Genomic DNA, 13,646 nt, shown 5'->3' with positions numbered 1-13,646 from the left:
CTTCTGTATGCTTCATAGCTCACAAATTCATAGAATTTATTTTCTTCTTTCTTATAGTTTCTTATAATGTATTATATACTGTATTTAGTATATGAATTCCAAAATATAGAAAATGAAAATAGCAAATGACATGCAATTACACAATAATCGATACTTTGTTTTCTGCTTTTCTGCACAGGTGCTTTGGAGGACTTGGATAAGGCGATTCTACTGAGCGAAGGTGAAGGAAAAGCAGGTCGCCAGGCATACGTTCAACGGGGATTGATCCGGAGGCTACAAGGCCAGAACGAATCAGCGTTGGATGACTTCCAGAAGGCTGCAGATTTAGGCAGCGAGTTCGCCAAGGGGCAAGTGGTCCAGTTGAATCCTTATGCGGCAATGTGCAATCAAATGTTGACCGATGTCTTCCAACAATTGAAGACCGGGCACAACCCGGATGAATAGAATCTAAAGCTTTACCATCTGTGTTAACATGTTTGCTACCAGGGACGCGAGTTTACGCCTCTGGCAGGGTTCAATCAAGTCACCAAGGATGCGAGTTCATGTTCACACCTGTCTAAAGATACCACTAATGTATTGCATGGAAACTCGCTGGCAGTGGTCACCAGACCGTGAACTCTCGCCCTGGAGGTTCATGGAAGAACCTTGGAGTAACAGTCTAAAAATAGCCACCTATGTTTGTGTTTCATTAGTTGATAGGAATGATGTGCATTATGGTGGCACACTCAGCAGCAGCTCTAGTGGGGGGGTGGATAGGGTGGCTAGTCATCCCCTTCTCCTACCATGAAAAAAAATAGTCACTTGTCTTCTGTGTGTGCTTCTCGTGCATACATATTACGTGTAGGCTACTCTGATAAAACATACACTTTCTATTAGAGTCTAGCCGTCTACTAATTCCAAAACAATCTCAAGTGGGATGGAAAATCAGATAGAACTTGTGTTTATTTTTCGTTCTGTGTCTACCATAATTTAAAGTTATATATATTTTATTTTATCTTTTTGATTTTAATTTTGTAGGAGTGGTTGGCCCAGCGGTTGAGCTTAGGAATCTTGAGGTCGGGGTTCGAACCTTCACTATGCATTTTCCTTGGGTCCTAGGGCAAGGAATTTTCTCTCTACCCAGGAGAATAGGTACCTGGATGAAATTTTACTAGGGAGGTTAAACAGGTAGCGTGGAAAGGAACTGGGCACCCTACCACACAATGCCAATGGGCTTGTAACAGCTCATTTCCCTATGTTCAGTAATGTTTATGGTACTCTTTTTATCTTAAATGAACAATGTATTTTTTTTCCAATTTAATTTTTTGATGTGATATCAATTGATTTATTAGGATTTACATGTATGCTTGTTTGAGTTCAACTCAACTCCAATGCAAATTATTTGCCAGCATCATAGGATTAAAGATGTACTGTCCATGAAAATGACAAAAATCATTAAAAAAATTATTTTGAAATTAACTTTCTCATTTTGAGCATAAATTGAATTGAATTTAAAATTGTATACCTGATTTTTAAAATTGTATAATTGTAATAAAACTAATGAAACGCTTCCAGTGACTGGAAATTTTCTATCAATTTTCGCTTTTAAAATCATTGGTAAACATTTTTTTAATGCACTATTACTCTATGTTCAAGTTGATAATTATATTTTAATTCAAAATTGATAAGTGAATTTCAATTTTTTTTTTTTTTGGTATTTTGCATGGGATAATACTTTTTTAAATGTAATGTATTATAATGCAATATTGTTTCTTCTTTTAATCTCTATACAGAACATTTGTAATATGTCGACCCTGCCTTATATCGGTAACTCTTAAAGGATGGTTCTTAAAGGGTTTAATTTATTTTTGCCCAAATTTTTAACTACAGTACACTTTAGTCAAGTTAGGAAAATACCTAATTACTGCTATACAGTAATTTTTTTCTATTGACTGCTATACAGTAATTTTATTTGATATGAATTGAGCAAAACAATATTCACTAGGCATAAATAAAGTTATTTTGAGTGATTTAGATATACATCTTGTACTGCTGGAACATTTAAAAACACTCGAAACATGTTTCATTGGTTAAAGTATATTTAATAAACAAATATTTATTATCTCTAAACAGTTATGTAATGTAGATATTTGTCTTCGTCAATATAAATATTACATCACCAACAATAATGGTAAAAGTATTAATCGAAAAAAAATTAGCGAATATAGACTTTTGGAGAAGCAGCAGATCGAAGCAAATTAAGCTACATGATACATTCTAAAAATGATCCTCAAAAAGTCAATCGAAAACCCCTTTAGAGATTAAACTATAATTTATCAAATTTCAATGAAACAGATGGCGATTCAGATTTAGCTGATTTTAAACTTAAAAAATCAAACATATTTATCACTTGCAAATTTAAGGCCCAGTCCAGACTACCAAATTTGGTCGTGATAACATCACATCATGACTAAATATAGGCATACAACAGTTTCTTGCGAGACCAATCTGGCCAGTCTAATGGTTACTTCTTATTAAGGCAATTGATGATTTTTTAAAAAAACAAAAAAATCAGTGTGACGCCATAAATACACAGACTTCTGCAAACGCATTTGTTGTGTCCCATGGACGATCTCCTTACTTTTGAAATTAAAACAGTTTGGAATTTCTGGTAATCTATTTTCTTGGTTTTCTAGTTATGATCATAATAAACAGCAGCGATCTGTCATTAATGCTACCTCATCCAAGTTGCTTTTTGTTTGTAAACTCTGGGGTTCCTGGTGGTTCCATTCTGGGACCGCTGCTTTTTAATTTATATGTTAATTTCTACTTTAAATCATTTCATTGTTCAGTATGTGGATGATCTCAAAATTTATAAAAAGAATAATTCCATAGAAGATTCCGGACTTCTTCAGGATGATCTTCATCAACGGTGGTACCCTATGAGTACTCACACCTGGACAATATGTACATTTAAGCCGGATATAAAGCATCGCATAAAAAATGGACTAAGAACCCATTTGACTGTGAGGTTGTAGCAGAGAGCTGTTAATTAGTAACCTCGTTAAAGCACCCAGAGTCATTTTTTTATTTGTTTCACATTGAGTAATAAGAATAAGATTACATGAAAGAAAGTTGTGTTAGAGCAACTTCATTATGTTATGACGACTGTTTTGAGAGAAGTTGTAATCGAATTGATGCGGTAGCACGAGTCTAAGCATCAGCCTGTTTGCTCTGGTGAATAACAGCATTATTGTAGTGTGCCATTGAACGAGCAGATGGATCGCTAATGTTCACCCACTTCGGTGTCCACTGGTACGGGGTCCATGATGAGCAGTTGGGGAAAAAACGTTCAAATATTTGCCGGTAGTAGAATGCCTCCTTTGTTGTTGGCGTGTTGATTGGGTACAATTTGGGAGCATCCTTCATCATGTTATCATTTACCTTTGAATTTTAAAAAAATGATTACGTTGTCAGAGGAAACAATAAGAAAACCGACTGTCTACACTATAAAAAATACATTTTAGGGAAAAAAAATATATATAATATAAAATTATTGAAAATAGGCATATATATTTAGTTTAGATGTGTTAAGGTGGGTTATATTAGAGTATTCGAGTTTATTGATTGTAATTTAATCTCTAATACTTGTAATAATGCACGCTATCCATTGAGGAGCATGGTGACCCGATTTTGTGTCCAGAGATTTCACTATCCAATCCGAGAAATTCTTTGGGAAATATTTCTTATTATCCTTTTAAAGGTTTCTTTCAACTTCATTGTAAATAATTGTATCAAAATTAAAAACATTTCAACAACAAAGGGTGATAAGGAGTTAAATAAAACTAATCTAAGCTTAACACCTTGATGAAGAACCACACAAACTAATTATTCTAGAATTTACACATTAAGTTCAACATATTAATTTGGATGAACGATAACGGAAGCAAAAGATAAAAACAATTTTTAAACAAAATAGTTATAAATTAAAAAAATAAAAATGTAAGTGATAAGTTGAAATATATTTAATAAATATATAAATGGTCTGCTGCTATAAAATCATTCCTGCAAGTAATATTTCTAGTAAGGAAAAATCGCTCCTTAATTTAGCATTGAATTTAGAATTGAAATTCTTTGTTGACCTAAATGAATATGAGGTGTGGGCAATACAAAATTAACAGTTATATTAAGTCTATAAGTGTTTATATGGATGATTCATATTTTTAAAGTAATCGTTGAATGAAATTTAGTGGATGAAACCAGGTTTATTACCTTCGTCTCTATACATTCTTTGAGAACAGTGTTCCAGGATTTGTGAGTAGGTGAAACACCATCACTGAAACCCTCTTTTGGTCTCCACAAGATTTCGTCAGGAAGCAGGCCGGTTCCGTCAAAAGCTTTCCTTATATTGTACTTTTCAATTCCATTCCTTGGTACACGCAGTTCGGGTGGAATGGATAATACATAGGAAACTAAATGATGATCTAAAAATGGAATACGGACTTCAAGTCTGAAAACAAAAAAAAAATGTTATATATCTTCAAAGTTACTTAATTACTAGGTTCATTACGTTCCAAATACGTATGTTATACAAAAAAAAAAAAAAAAAAACGTGATGCACAACAAACTGTAAAAACATAATGCCACTGTTGTTTTTGTGAATATTCAATTATCAACTTTTTATTTCTCGTATACTCTCCAATCTTTCAACTCTAAAATATTTTATCGCAACAATTGCACTCATAAACATTCATAATTTAATAAATATGGAATGTTCAGCAAAGCACACAGTAACACTGTTATATTTTCTGGTCAGGCAAACAGCAAGGTAATTCTTTCTAGAGAATGTCGGCTTTCTGAAACTTAAAGCAGTTCTTTAGCAATTTGAGCAAGGAAAATTGTTATGCAAGCTGTTCGCATTACGTTTTTGGCAGAACTAAGCAGAATGGTTAGTTTGACCAGAATGTTTGATCGAACACGGTTTAAGTAATCTCAAATAACCTACCCATGAGCAGCCGACACTCTGTCACATCTTGCAACATCATAGAAATGGAGATCATTCAATAACCGGTAGCTCTCTTCATGAGCATCTTCTGCGCTTGGTGCCATGCGAAACTGAATGTACCCTTGACAAAGTTCGTCAGCACCTTCTCCTGAGTAAACTACAACAGTGTCAGTGTTTTCCTTTACGTACTTGGTAAGAAGGTAATTCGCTAGACAGAAAATGAAGAAGTTAATTTCAGTAATAATAATAAGTACAAGAATTTATCAGACATTACAAAATGGAATTACGAGCAATATGTTTAAAATATACCACCAGAAGTGGCCTACTGGAAAGTTGGCACTAGTCCCCGGGCTATGAATGTGGAAAAAGGGCATCTCTACGCGGGTGATAGAAGATCCAGAGATATCCGAAAATATCCTACCCTATGGAGTTCCAGGGTGTGCCCTCTAAATCCGCCTCTGCCCACCTCATGGTCGGGCTTAGGAACTGCTATGGCAATTGGATGGCCGGAAATAGCACTCTCGGACTTTAATTTGATTCTAATATTTCTCTAGTTTTTCTTCAGTTTTAGATTTTCAAGAATTGGTGGGGGTGGGGCGACGGCTAGATCCCTTGAATCTGCCTATGCGAAATTTCCAAGAGTTGCAAAATAGTCTTATTTAGCTACACGTACAAGCTGCTGAACGACTGCTACTAAAGCTAGTGAGGCAATCTTGTTCATAGACATATGAGCAAGCCGTTTTTGGACCAAACCGGCAGTCAGTGACGTCGTATGATTTGTGTGCGATTTTTACTAATTAACCCCAAAGAAAAAAATAGTTGAGGCATGTAGTACCTTGCAAATCAACCCAGAAACCCGATAGTTTGTTGTTTGTTTATTGGAGCGTCCCTTCGCTGCCAAAAATAGTTTTTTTGGCAGTTGCGTCCCCGGTGACATCTTGAGTTCATGGTGAAAGCTGGTTACGATTTGGTGTCACATCGATTAAGTATTTTCAGTCTTGAAATGGTGACTAATGGTGGGGCGGGGGGGGGGGGGGGGAAGGTGAAGTGGGATTGGGGCTCGATGATCAGTTGAGGGGCGCTAATTCGTAAAATAAGGTGATTTTTGACTACTTGACTATGATTTGAAACCAGTGTCAGTATAATTTTAGGTAATCATGTGGTTAACATAAGCAAGAATTGAGTCCAATGAAACTGTTTATCATCTTGATACCTTCCGACGAAAATTGACACTACCGGCGTCACCATGGCGTCCCCACCGATCGATCTTACGTGACGTTGTTATTTGGGTGTTTTATAGATTATTGTGAATGATAATATCACCGAAAAAATTAGATAAAATGACAGTTGAATGACCAACAAAGACAACTGAAGACAGTAATTCGTTATTAGAAGTTATTTAGTATAACTTTATTCGGAAAATTAATCTCAAAATCGAGTTGCCGTCCCTGGATTTTTACCAATTAACCCCTAAGTAAAAAATAGTTGAGCCATGTGGTACCTTGCAAACAACCCAGAAACCTGGTAGTTTGTTGATTGTTTATTGTAGCGTCCCTTCGCTGCCAAAAATAGTTGTTTGGCAGTTGCGTCCCCGGTGACATCGTGAGGGCATGGTGAAGACTGGTTACGATTTGGTGGCACATCGATTGAGTATTTTCATTCATCTGGCCATGTAAGTCAGTGGCGTATCTAGATGTCTTAAAATGGGAGGCTGATGGGGGTGGGGGTCGAAGGTGAAGTGATGAGGCGGGGGGTCGATGATCAATTGAGGGGCGCTAATTCGCAAAATAAGGTGATTTTAGGTGATTTTTAAATACTTTAACGTGATTTGAAACCAGTGTCAGTATAATCTTAGGTAAGTATGTGGCTAACATAAGCACGAATTGAGTCCAATGAAACTGTTTATCATCTTGATACCTTCCGACGAAAATTGACCCTACCGGCGTCACCACGGCGTCCCCACCGATCGATCTAACGTGACGTTGTTATGTGAGTGTTTCATAGATTATTGAGAATTGTAATATCACCGAAAAAATAGATAAAATGACAGTTGAATGACCCACAAATACAACTGAAGACAATAGTTAATTAATCTCAAAATCGAGTTGCCGTCCCCGGCGTTGTCAGTGACGTCATATGATTTGTGTGCGATTTTTGCCAATTAACCCCTAAGTAAAAAATATTTGAGCCATATGTACTACCTTCCAAATCAACCCAGAAACCCGGTAGTTTGTTGATTGTTTATTGGTAGAGTCCCTTCGCTGCCAAAAATAGTTTTTTGGCAGTTGCGTCCCCAGTGACATCGTGAGGGCATGGTTAAGTCTGGTTACGATTTGGTGGCACATCGATTGAGTATTTCCATTCATCTGGTTATGCAAATCAGTGGCATATCTAGATATTTGAAATGGGAGGCTGATGGGGGGGGGGCGAAGGTGAAGTGGGAGGGGGCTTGATGATCAGTTGAGGGGCGCTAATTCGTAAAATAAGGTGATTTTAGGTGATTTTTAACTACTTGACCGTGATTTGAAACAAGTGTAGAAAATGATCCATTATAGTAACCTACACATAAACGGACCCGCTTGGTGACGTGTTCAGTTGACCATAAGCAGTAGGCAACACAGATAATATTTGAATCACCGAATCAAAGTTTGCTTAAAACGCATTTTTTTTTAATTAAAAGGTTATTGAAAGTAACGTATGGGCGTTACTGGTACCTTTGAAAACCCCCTCATGATTTCGCACCTTATTAATTAACTTTAAGGTGCTATTAACTCGTATTTACCTCGGTTTTTGATGGTTTTATTTTAACTGCTGTTACTAATAACAACATTAAAAAGTACAACTCAAATAAAATTAACAGACCATTATGATTTAATATTTATTTTTGTATATCATCAGTTCAGTTTATTTCTCATTATCAAAACATTGTACAAAACAGATAAAATTCGCACAAGGCAGGACAAAAAAATATTGCAATAAGAGATGATGCAAGGATGGTCTATGAAAGTTTTCAAGAAGTAAAACTTAATTCCAATGTGCACTACATAAAACAAATTATAAACATGAAAGTGTACAACTATAAATACGGTGGAAATGAGGCTAAATTGTCATAGAAGTAACAAAAAGGCGAAAGAAGAACAATATTAATAATAATATGCCATAAGTAAAAAAAAAGCGCGAAAGAAAAAAAAAATCACTTAATAATAATAATAATAATACTAATAATAATAAATAATAATAAATAATAATAACAATACTAATAATAATAAGTTTTTTTCTCTCCGACGGAGGCTTCCCTCTGGTGCCACCCCTGCCCGACTATTCTATAGGCCTACCTATATAATGACAACTCAGTGATTTTGAAGACATGAAATGAAATGAAAGATATTTCTATTTCGTATATGCTTTACTATGGCATTTGTAACAGATACGTGCTGTCTTTCACCTGTATTTGGTAGTGTGCAATTTCAGGCCTAATTTGATTCGCTAATGCTAGCGTACAATTGTATTAGATCCACCGGGACAATAATAAAATGCAATATTGCTAAATTATGTTAAGTCAAGTTATTAGCTTACCAATGGATCCGCGTATAGTTATGACATCATATATTTCCAAGGAATATATGACGTCTTCAATTGCCTGGAATCCTTCTTCGACAGTAAATGAAATCTCATGATGTTCACTACCTATATGCGTGGCTACTTTACGAGCAGCAGCGATGTCAGGACTTCCCGTCATTCCAATCGAGAACGTTTGTAAAGGATATTCGACTCCCTTTTCCTTCGCCAGAGTAGCTGCAAGTGCGGTGACCAAACTGGAATCCAAGCCTCCTGGAACATTAAATAGATATCTAATACTAATTTTACATGAAAAAAACATGTTTGATTTTACATGAAAAAACATGCTTGATTTAGAACTTTAGAAAGGAAGGTGGAAGAAAATTCCACAATCCAGGACCTTTCATGCGTAAGTTGTAACCACTTCACCACAAAGTATGTACAATATAAACAATAAACTATCCTATTGCTGTCTCTTATACACATCTAGATGTGTATAAGAGACAGATATATATCGTATATATATATATATACATACCTGACAGCAAACATCCTATCCTCCGGTTGGCCATGAACCTCTTCCTCACAGCCTCAGTTAACAACAGTCGAATGTTAGTGTAATGCACATCACCTAATACAAAGTATCAGTGGGTTAACATTACATTATTTAATTTCCTTCGCTGAATAAGCATAAATATTTAGTGCACGTTTTCAAATCATGAACTTTCTATTGTGGAACCCCACTTTAAGTCCTTACTGAAATGTTAATTTGCCAATTCAATGGTATTATTAATAACATTATCTAAAATGCGCAATATTTTCAATCAAAAACTATAAAAAAAACAAAAACAACTCCCTCTTCACCCTTACTATATTCCAAGATACAGACTGGAGACCTTAAGCGGCCCTTTGTTTTGAACCTTCTGTCGGCAAGTTTCTGAAATCACCACTGAAATGTACTGTAAATAATATATCGTAATCAATTTATCTGTTTTGTCTAGACCTATTGATTTAAATCTATATTTATACTCCATTAGTAACTGAGGTTTGATTCTACTAATGCGGACATTTTTATTGCGTAAGCGTCATCAGATTTTTCTTCTTTTTTTTTTACTTGCTGCTGTCATTCATATTCCTTTATCATTGTGTCTGTCTGGATGAATAGGCACAACGACATGTTGGGATTGCATAAAGTATAAAGCTTTATGTTTTATGAAGAAAACATAAAACATAAAGCTTTATGCTTTATGTTTTCTTCCAATCCCAACATCTTGGGAAAACATAAAACATAAAGCTACACTGGCTCCTCTCTTTTTCATCACAAGCCACCAAACGGAGGTGCTGCTAAGTTAAATACCGGTACTTCCTCCATATTTGACTCCAAACCTTATAATTTCTACTAATGGATTGATTTAGGCAAAATAGGCTGACAAAAGTACCTGATTGTGCAGAGACTGACATTTTTAATGCCCATCTTGGAATATTCTCGATAGAATGAAATCTCCTTCGTTCAACAAACACAGCTTTGCCATTCTTCAACAAATCATGCTCCTCATAGTGACCTGGTGGAAAAGGATTAACTTCTGCAAATCCATTTACAGCAGCGTCAAGTCCTACTAACCCCTTTCCTTCGGAGCATATGGCAAGTATACCATCTTCTTCTTAATAAAGACGAAACATCGGACGAATGCCAATAGTATCACGCCCAATAAAAACCTTTTGGATTAAGAAACAAAAACTAGTTTTGTTTTCATTTTTATTTGTCAACCTGTGACAAATCATTATTGGTACAGTACTTTATAATGAAAGTATATTAATGTTTAAATGTGAATTATTATAGGAATGTAGATCGTGATAGAATCGCTTATGCAATCATGTCCATACTTGTGGATTGTCCAATTTAAATCAATGAATTGATGTGAATAGAGGAGTTGATTTATATAAATTTAATTGCTCCAAATAATCTTAGAAATTAATTGTATGCAAACTGTTTGAAGTCATGGAGCAGCAAACGAAGGTGATTTCATGAAAATGTACAAGTTTAACACATGTAGATCCCAGAGGTGACCTACAGCACCGTTCCGCAACCTATCGGTCGCGACCCAATGTTTGGGTCGCGGAAAAATGTTAATAGGTCGGATAATCTCTTCAGATCATGAAAACTTTACTTAATACGAACGACGACAAACGAAATAAAATCACAATAAACAAAATTGAAATTAAAGTGTTGCATATGCGTCACTCTACTTTTTATTGCTTACGTTATCATAGATTCATGTTAAATACTATCGAAAAATTTGTACTTCAGGTATAAAAATTTAAAAGTGTTAGTTTTGTTCATTTTAATGTGTTTGGCTTTCAGTTGAACATTCACGAGAATTGTTCTCTTCAATTTAATGTGTCTATGTTTTCGCATAACCCACAAATTTCTGGCAGCAAATAAATCTAGAAATTTATGTATAGTAAAATGTCTGAAAAATATATATATTTAATCTTTAACTTATTGATGCCACATGTTATTAATTTAATTCACTCAAACGTAACAAAAGTACCATATTCAATCATTTTACCATGGAATTCAGGCGAGAAATTTGCCTTTGGGTTGAATGGGTCGCGTCTGAGTGCTTGACAAGGTTGCGAAACGGGGACATATCAGCAAACACAAAACGTTCTTCGGTTGTAGTAAAAAAAATAACGTTCACACAACGTTGCAGGAACGTTCAAACGTTGTAGTTGTGAAATTACGTGCTAGTACGTATTTATGGTTCTACAAAATAACGTTTTCAACCAAACTGTAACGTTATATATTATAACGTTCTTATAACGTAATATTGTTAGCTGAGCTATCAAATAATAAAGGCCTATTTACCTTGTTGGTTTGCGTGTCAAGAAGGCAGAACGCAAACACTCCGTCCAGCATCTTCGCCATGAAATCAATGCCACCATAGACATACAGGTGGATTAGGACCTCACCATCACAGTTACTAGTAAAGTTGAAATTATACTGGTCACGCAAATGTGAGACGAAATGTGCAGTTGTATGATTATAGGCGTTATACCGTATTAAATCACTTAATTTCAACAAAGGAAAAATTGCCGCACATCCAGAAAACAATGGTCCAGGAAGTAGACCAAAGCAGGAAAGGCAAAACAAGAAATCATTATCTATAATGATAATAATAATAATAATAATAATAATAATAATAATAATAATAATAATAATAACAATAATAATAACAGTGGTAATAATATGGTTTAAATAGCGCCTTTTAATTTACAGGTAATACATAATAAAATAAAATATAATAATAAAAACATCTTTAAATCAACAGCAAATTTCCAGAATTGCACTCGGAATTTTCCATCCACATTCAAATTCAAATTCAGGCTCAGAGAGCTATTAACGTTGTAATGATTCAGGAGTGGTGGATTGAGCCAGGTTTGTTCACACTTAGAATGGTAGACTCTGAAGGGTGATAAAATGGACAATAGGATAAAAATTGTAATAGGATTGCTGCATTAAACATCACTCTGAGCCTGAAGTGTTGTCACTTCCACGTCGAATGTAACTATATGCCTAAATGTGCCAATATAACTAAAATTCACTACAGCTGTGTAGTTGAGAAAGAGAAGCAAAGAATCGAATTTGGCCCTGTTTACAAATTCTAGACCTACTTGATGTTGTGGCAGTGGCTATTGTTACACCAGTCTTAAACGGCGTTTCTATTCCTGATTTTATTTTATTTAGTGTACGCCTATGGATTGGATTAGGACAGCAAAATTTGATCGGAATTAGGAATTCGTTTAAGACTGATGTAATATTCACTGCCTTTTTTTTGTACATTAGCTGGGGATCCGTCGTTCATGATACGTCATCAATATATACATCATTCAAAGTTACACTTTCTTGAAAGCGGAGTGCAAGTGTCACATGTTTAAGATGATTAATTAAGGCATAATTACGTAAAGTCAATTTCTTGATAACACAAAATAATTTTAGTCTATTTGTATTTATCCTAAAAAAATAATGATTGTTTTAAGGACCGAGACAAATATTTCTTCCCATAGAGTGTTATAGTGTTTACTGACATAATTTACTGCAACTGAATTGGCTGTACAATTCTATCTAACATAATTATTTTGTTTGATTGTCAATTTTACCTTTTCAAAGTTATAAATTTCACCATTATATATCATCACTACATGAGGAAAATCCTTGATTCTCATTGGTTGCATGCCAAGTACATCGTCCATGATGGCCAATTGATGAAAGGCTAATAAAGAATTCGTGAAATGGTTGATATTCTTTAAGCAAAACGAATCAGGGCCTCGATGTGCTACCTTAAACGCGTTCTGAAAATGCACCTGCAAATTATCATCACTGCCAAATATTGCCCAAATTCCACACATGGTTGAAGAATATCGAAGTAGAAGTTCTCTGAGAATAGGCCCTATAATCACATTATCAATAAAGTATTATTATGATCAAGTAAAAATAATATAAACATTACAATGCATGCGAAATGTCAGGTGAATGAAATGCAGTAACCATTCCAAAATAGTTGACCATACCTACAGTACATACCACCGTATGCTCGACCCCCTTTCTTTTTGGGATTTATTATTTCATGTAAAAGGAATACATGCAATTTTACTCAATTTTGTTTATGTATGTATACACACGCAAGGCCTATAAGAATGAAAAAAAAATTACCTGACCTAATATGTTCCCGGTGGAGAATCCCCGGACCCCTTTTTTGGGGGGGATTTATCGATTCATATAAAAAGAATACGTAAGTATGCAATTACACAATTTTTCCTCTTTTTTTATATTTTGGCTGAGTATATGTATATATATATATATATAATATAAATCATCAAAGGTACATATACAGTGTTTAATAAGGACATGATGGAACACTTTAGGCTACCCTGTAGCTTTTCAACGAATAAAGTCCTATGAAAAATCATTGTGTAATAAAATGCCTCCAACGGGGTTCGAACCTGCGACCTCTCGCTGACAAGGCGAGCGTCATAACCACTAGACCACGAAGGCTTCATGGTTGAACAAGTCCAAATACCCGTCGGGAACATTGTATTACAC

At 35.1% G+C, this 13,646-nt stretch overlaps 2 protein-coding genes across 2 annotated transcripts in view; one reads left to right on the top strand and one right to left on the bottom strand.

The window, feature by feature from the left end:
• LOC117106617 (tetratricopeptide repeat protein 36-like) overlaps positions 1-2,109 on the top strand; it is a 13,271-nt gene extending 11,162 nt beyond the window's left edge. The window contains exon 3 of the mRNA XM_033248010.1: positions 179-2,109. Within this exon, the coding sequence (XP_033103901.1) occupies positions 179-444 (266 nt within the window). The 3' untranslated portion in view covers positions 445-2,109. The remainder of the gene's footprint in view (positions 1-178) is intronic.
• A 141-nt stretch (positions 2,110-2,250) lies between these two features.
• Positions 2,251-13,646, bottom strand: part of LOC117106618 (asparagine synthetase [glutamine-hydrolyzing]-like) — a 16,094-nt gene continuing 4,698 nt past the window's right edge. Inside the window, 8 exon segments of the mRNA XM_033248012.1 lie at positions 2,251-3,423; positions 4,252-4,489; positions 4,985-5,192; positions 8,561-8,815; positions 9,081-9,173; positions 9,982-10,258; positions 11,412-11,554; positions 12,700-12,993. Coding sequence (XP_033103903.1) covers positions 3,193-3,423; positions 4,252-4,489; positions 4,985-5,192; positions 8,561-8,815; positions 9,081-9,173; positions 9,982-10,258; positions 11,412-11,554; positions 12,700-12,952 — 1,698 coding nt within the window. The 5' untranslated portion in view covers positions 12,953-12,993 and the 3' untranslated portion in view covers positions 2,251-3,192.

This window comes from Anneissia japonica, unplaced genomic scaffold (genome assembly GCF_011630105.1).
Source record: "Anneissia japonica isolate Jap-2015-1 unplaced genomic scaffold, ASM1163010v1 scaffold1306_len716249_cov185, whole genome shotgun sequence".
Taxonomy (NCBI): domain Eukaryota; kingdom Metazoa; phylum Echinodermata; class Crinoidea; order Comatulida; family Comatulidae; genus Anneissia; species Anneissia japonica.
This window is presented reverse-complemented; position numbering and strand designations above follow the sequence as displayed.